At 49.1% G+C, this 5,284-nt stretch overlaps 1 protein-coding gene across 3 annotated transcripts; it reads right to left on the bottom strand.

The window, feature by feature from the left end:
* Positions 1-618: 618 nt before the first annotated feature.
* Positions 619-5,284, bottom strand: LOC121660488. Of its 3 annotated transcripts, none has more exons than XR_006014680.1 (4): positions 5,251-5,284; positions 4,073-4,378; positions 3,292-3,330; positions 619-3,207 (listed from the first exon to the last, which is right to left on the bottom strand). XR_006014680.1 is itself a non-coding variant. In XM_042019852.1 (4 exons), exons 1-4 carry the CDS (start codon positions 4,488-4,490, stop codon positions 3,044-3,046), a joined length of 660 nt encoding a protein of 219 aa, XP_041875786.1. In that variant the 5' UTR covers positions 4,491-5,231; the 3' UTR covers positions 619-3,043. The 3 variants fall into 3 exon arrangements, 2 of the variants coding, with proteins under 2 accessions (XP_041875786.1, XP_041875787.1); XM_042019852.1 differs by lacking the exon at positions 5,251-5,284 and adding an exon at positions 3,659-3,697 and having other exon boundaries at positions 4,073-5,231; XM_042019853.1 differs by lacking the exon at positions 5,251-5,284 and having other exon boundaries at positions 4,073-5,229.

Raw genomic sequence — 5,284 nt, 5'->3', positions numbered from 1 at the left:
TCGGGGTGATTGGCTAAAATCCTAAAAGATCCATTGTCAAAATATTTTTCCACTGTACCATAAACAAGATTTTTCAAGATTGCAGGTGGTTTAGTTGTTTACATAACTCTGCTGCCTCTTCTGTGAGAGAGAAAAGTCTCTCATGGACTTAGAAAATAGCAAAAAAATCCTCGCTAGCAGCATTTTTGTATCTACAGGATCCTGTTGGGCAGGATGTTGCTTCACCTCTGTGCTATCAGTGGTCATGTGCAGCAGTTTTAGCAGCATGTGCAGACACTGCCCAATTCCTGCCATCCCTGGGAAGTTGCTGTACAAGGGCAGGTGTTGGTTTCCTGCGGTAGATGGGGATGGCTCAGGTGCCAATTACAGGCAGGATCTAGTCCAGATGGGGCAGCAGGAATGAAAACTACCGAAATGCAGCTTTGGAGAGGGGCCCTTGTTACACTGAAACCCTTCAGTGTACCAGCAGTCATGGGTGCCACTGGTAACAGAGGTGCCCTAGCAAAACCTGTGAGGGAAACTGGGACTGTAATTTCAGAACCAACTGCTCTGGTGGCGAATGAAAGTCAGCCAACAAAACTCAAAGGAGTTATGTCAAGAATGAGACCACTCTTGATGTTAATTAAAAATTAACATCTGTTTTATTAAAGGAATAATAAAAAAATAATTAATTAAAGTTAAAATAATCCAATCTGGGAAAATCCACAAGTAAAAATCCTAAAACCCGGGTCCGCAGCGATTAGAGACCTTTAGGCCTAACCGGCACAAGACCCCAGTGCAGGAAGCCTGCAACGCTGGGTTAACTTTGGCTAGTCCAAAGTTAGATAATTAAAATGGTCCCTTTGGGGACTAGAGGCCTGAGTCACCAGCGTTAGGCTTCGCCCACAGCAAATCCGAGGCAAATACCAGCTCCAGATCTGTACCCTGGATTTTGTAATGTGCATGCTCTGCCCAGGTCCACCCACAATCCAGCCCCCATGGTCTAGTGAGATTGGTGGAGTCTTGAAATGAAGTCATTTGATCCAGCCAATGGATAGCCTCTTGCCTAGGGTGCTTGAAAGGCAGGAAAATGTCCTCATTGACATTCATGTTGCCGTGCTGCTGAGTTGCCAGTTAACCCACAGGAGACTAAAAATAGCCCTTGACAGTTAAGTCTGCTTCTTGGAGCTGGGCTTAGAAACTTGTAGAATTTAAGGACAACTAACAAAAGCATTAAACTGCACTATAAACACTTTAAGGAACTTTTAAAACTGAACCATAAACACTTTAAGAATCATTTTAAAACATACTAACTAACTTGGATAACTTGGGTATGTGCAGGAAACAAGACATTTGGAAGTTTAAGGCTTAAGGAAGGGATTAAACTTGGGAATAGTTTATCAACAGGGATTTTAACTAGGAACTGTGTGATTAAATGGTTCTGAGAATTAACTTTTTATCTTTAACTAGTTGGATGGGCATTCTAAGTATGTAAAGGCTAATTTGGCAGTTAAAACACTTAATATGCAAAATGCAAAACTAGGACATTTAACATCTTATCATGCAAAATCAGGGCACTCAACATGCAAAGGCCAATTTGGTGGATTTCATATATAACAGTTACCTCAGGTGTGACAAGGAAACAAATGTGGAAGAGTATTGTGCAGGGTGGTGTCCAGCAATCAGAAATAAATAGGATCGCAACTTCAGAAATGTTTCATTGTTGGCAAAAGTTTTCATATCTACATATAAAACCCTTCCCCCTGAAACCCTACCTGCCACCTCACAGCAGGGCTCTGCCTGACCAATGCCAAGACAGCAGAAATGGACTAGGAAAGAAATTGTTTGGCACTGGACCTGTTAAACTGTCTTTATCTCAACCCATGGGTTTCCTAGATTTTGCTCTTCCAATTCCTTCCCCCATCCTGCTGGTGGAGGAGCGATCGAGCAGCTGTGTGGGGCTTGGTTCCTGGATGGGGTTAAACCACGACACTCTCTTTTTACACCTAAGGAAGAACTGGAAGAGTTTGAGGTAAGGACAGATTTTATTAGGATGTACTAGATTGAATTTATAGCTGTTGAGGAGAATTGTAAATGACTCAAGTGACATTCAGTTGGGAATAATTCCTGATAAGCCCATGTGAACAGCAGCCGGTGATGTGGGAGTGCTGAGCTTGGGGTTCATGTTGGGGGATGCTGAAGTTGAGATAGCATCCCCCAAAATGTCCCACAGCCAGACAACCCCACTCGTCTCTGCTGGGTGGGGTTTTCAGCCCATGGGGTTTTCACTGGCCCATGGACAGGTGGATATGGGGTGCAGAGGGACAAGCATGGCCACCCCTTGAACCTGGGTATGGGGGATGGGCTCAGCCATCCTGAGCTCAGTGCTTCTCCACGACATGTCTGCCAGAGCAGTGCCATCAGGGAGGGCACCCTTGGATCACTGGGGGTGGGGGATGGCAGCTCCCTCCCAGTACATGGGGGCCCAACAGCCGAGAGTGAAGCAGCATTCTCAGCTCTGCTCAGAGGGCTCACTCTAAAAGAGAGGAGCAACATCAACCTCCCACTGCTGAACAAACCCTTTACAACGTGCCTCCCACAGAACCTCTGCTGACCAAGGTGCTGCACAAGGGCACCATAGCCAGCCCATGGGTGCCCAGGGCACTGCCCTGGGCTGCTGGAATCAGCCTGGGTGATGGGAAATGCTGGAGGGATGCAGCAGCTGGAGAACATGGCTGTGTGAGGCTGCAGCCTGCAAAGCATCCCTGTGTCCCTCTGGGCTGCAAGGATGGACCTGGCATTGGAGATGCTGCTCCCTGGGAGCAGGAGGTGCCTCAGCAGGGGTTCAGCAGCCCTGGGTGGGTGCCAGGTCCTCAGGGCTGTGTCTGAGGAGAGAGCAGGGGCTGAGCAAAGCAGAGCAGGGCAATGGCAGCACACCCCTTGGGCACAGGGCCCCACTGGCCTGAGCCCAAAGGGAGCTGGGGCTGGTGTTGGTCACCCTCTGCCCCTGGTGCAGAGACGCAGGGATGGCAGGGACAGCAGAGAGTCCAGGGCAGGGAGAGAATCAGAGGGCACTGGGGATGGGGATGTGTCCAGGCTGGGCAGCACCAGTGGCCCAGGGGCTCCATCTCTCCAGGATGAGGGTGATGATGGGGGCGGATGAGAAGAGGAGCAAGGTGAGGACACAGCGCAGGATCCAGATCCAGATCCAGAGGGGAATGGCTGGCCCTGGAAGAAAGGAGGGTCATAAAGGGGAAAGGGCACTTTTCGGAGGAAGGATATGGTGGAAAGTGCTCAGGAGCAATCACTTACCCCTGGGTTGCAGCCCTGTCTTGATCGAGGGGTTTCTGTCTGTCAGAGAAATCCAGAGCATGTGAATCACCATATCTGGTTCAGGAACCACACCAGACACTGAGTAGCCCCTTCAGCTCACATCTTGACTGATTGGATGATTGTGGAACCACCCAGCTCATGAAAATCTCCTGGCTTTTTCTAACATATGCTCTTAGAGGTAGAGAGCAGAGAAGGCATGATGGGGAGAGGAAGCAGGGAGCAGGATATGCCCTTTGACCAAAGTGAGATTCCAATTGATCAATCTCCAAAGTCCTGGTGTTGGCAGCTGGGGAGCCTTCAGCCCAATGCTGAAGAAAGACTGGTGTGCAGAGAGGGAATCACTCACCAGCAGTGGATGTCCCTGCCTGGGAGCTGGACCCGCTGCCTGGGAGGAGAAAGGGACAGGGAGAGAGTCTGCAGCTGCCCCAGGTCCTGCCCAGACTGAGACACTGCGGGGACCCCCAATCCACCCTCTATCAACTGTGGGGATCAATAAATGAATGCCCTGCTCAGCTGTGGCTCTGCATTAGCTCTGGCACCACCAGTCTGCCCTTTCTGTGATGCTGGGGCAGGAGAGGAGCAGGATGCTCTGCTGGGACTGGAAAGAATGTCCCTGGTGCCCAAGGCTGTGCTGAACTGCACCCTGACCCCCAGCATTCCAAGGGACATGCCATGGGGCAGGGCAGCATCCCCTCCCCCCCCCTGGGGTCTTGGGGGATCTGGGAATGTTTCCTGTGTGTGCCCCAGTGCCACGACTCACCTGTGACCCTCAGGTTTGTGGGAGCACTGAGGGCAGAGTTCCTCACTCGGTTGCTGTTGTCCTTGTACCGGTATCCACATGTGAATGTCCCCACACCCCCACTCATCACAGTGAAGAGCATGTAGTAGCTCCCCCTTCCCTGTTGGGCTTTCAGGCTGTGCACCTGTACCCCGTCCTTGCAGAAGACGATTTGGGTGGCAGGAGACTTTGGGAAAATTTGGCACCGAAACAAAACCTGTTCTCCTTCCTGTACTGCACCCAACGTGGCATTGGTGTTCAAGAAGAGGGAAGGAGCTGGGGGGTCACCTGCAGAGAGGGCAAAGGGATGGACCAGGACAGTGTAAACTGTTTCAGGCCTGGAAAATGGCTCAGATCTGAGAGGGGAAGACTTTCCTCTCCAGGAGTTGTAGCAAGGCATTTCACTCCCCCCAAGAGTTCTTTTGTTGTTTGTTAACCAGTCAGGTAACTCAAACAGGACAAGCTGTTTGTAGTGAGTTGTTTTGGTGCCAAGGGCTTAACACCAATCTGGCCTCTCCCAGCTGCCAATAAATGTCTCACTGTTGAAGTGAGATTTAACAAGACAAGCTGGATTTCTGACTGACTGACAGTCACTTTAGCACTGTAAAAGGCACAGCAAAGTTTCAGAAAGTAGAAATCTCCTACACATTTCCCTGGAAATGTCTGGAGATTCTCCCTGAGCAGGGATGCTGCTTCACAGTAACTCCCCTGAAGGCTGAGTGAAGGAATCCATGTACATTATTGTCATTTCATTGTAGGTGACATTTGAGTCCTTATCCATACTATTTGTTTTGTTAGCTTTAATATAAGTACCTCAGGATCGTGCACTGTTTTATGTTGTACTGTAATATTCTAGTAGTCCTTTTTAGTTCAATACTCTGTAGTAAGTAACTCTAATTAAGATCTTTCATCTGCTATCTTTTCTCTTTTAAATAATTAATTAATTTTTATAAATACATCTGATTTGCCATCATTAGAACTTGCAAGCCCAAGTGATTCCTTAAATTTAAACTGTTGCCAAAATCTGAGGCTAAGGCAGCATTTGTCTTTAGCTTCCACTGGCCCTGTGACAGAGCTTCACACATGGGGAAAAAAGCCCTTCTCCCTTCCCATCTCCAGTCCCACACAACTCCCCTTACAGGACCTGTCCCTGTACTCACCATGCCCTGGGGAGCTGCAGATGTCCTGGGCCAT

This window comes from Corvus kubaryi, unplaced genomic scaffold, assembly GCF_017639235.1.
Source record: "Corvus kubaryi isolate FWS band 111438036 unplaced genomic scaffold, C.kubaryi_AGA036_p1.0 36292, whole genome shotgun sequence".
Lineage (NCBI taxonomy): Eukaryota > Metazoa > Chordata > Aves > Passeriformes > Corvidae > Corvus > Corvus kubaryi.
Note: the sequence above shows the minus strand (reverse complement) of the source record. Positions and strands in the feature narration are given on the sequence as shown.

What these genes read in the sequence shown, in the direction of transcription:
- LOC121660488 (XM_042019852.1), bottom strand. Translation starts at nt 4,490, where the DNA reads ATGCCTTGCTACAACTCCTGGAGAGGAAAGTCTTCCCCTCTCAGATCT. An exon ending in CACAAACCTGAGGGTCACAG is followed by an intron (nt 3,698 to 4,072) that starts GTGAGTCGTGGC and finishes TTCTCCTCCCAG; the next exon opens with GCAGCGGGTCCAGCTCCCAG. An exon ending in GACAGGGCTGCAACCCAGGG is followed by an intron (nt 3,208 to 3,291) that starts GTAAGTGATTGC and finishes CCTTTCTTCCAG; the next exon opens with GGCCAGCCATTCCCCTCTGG.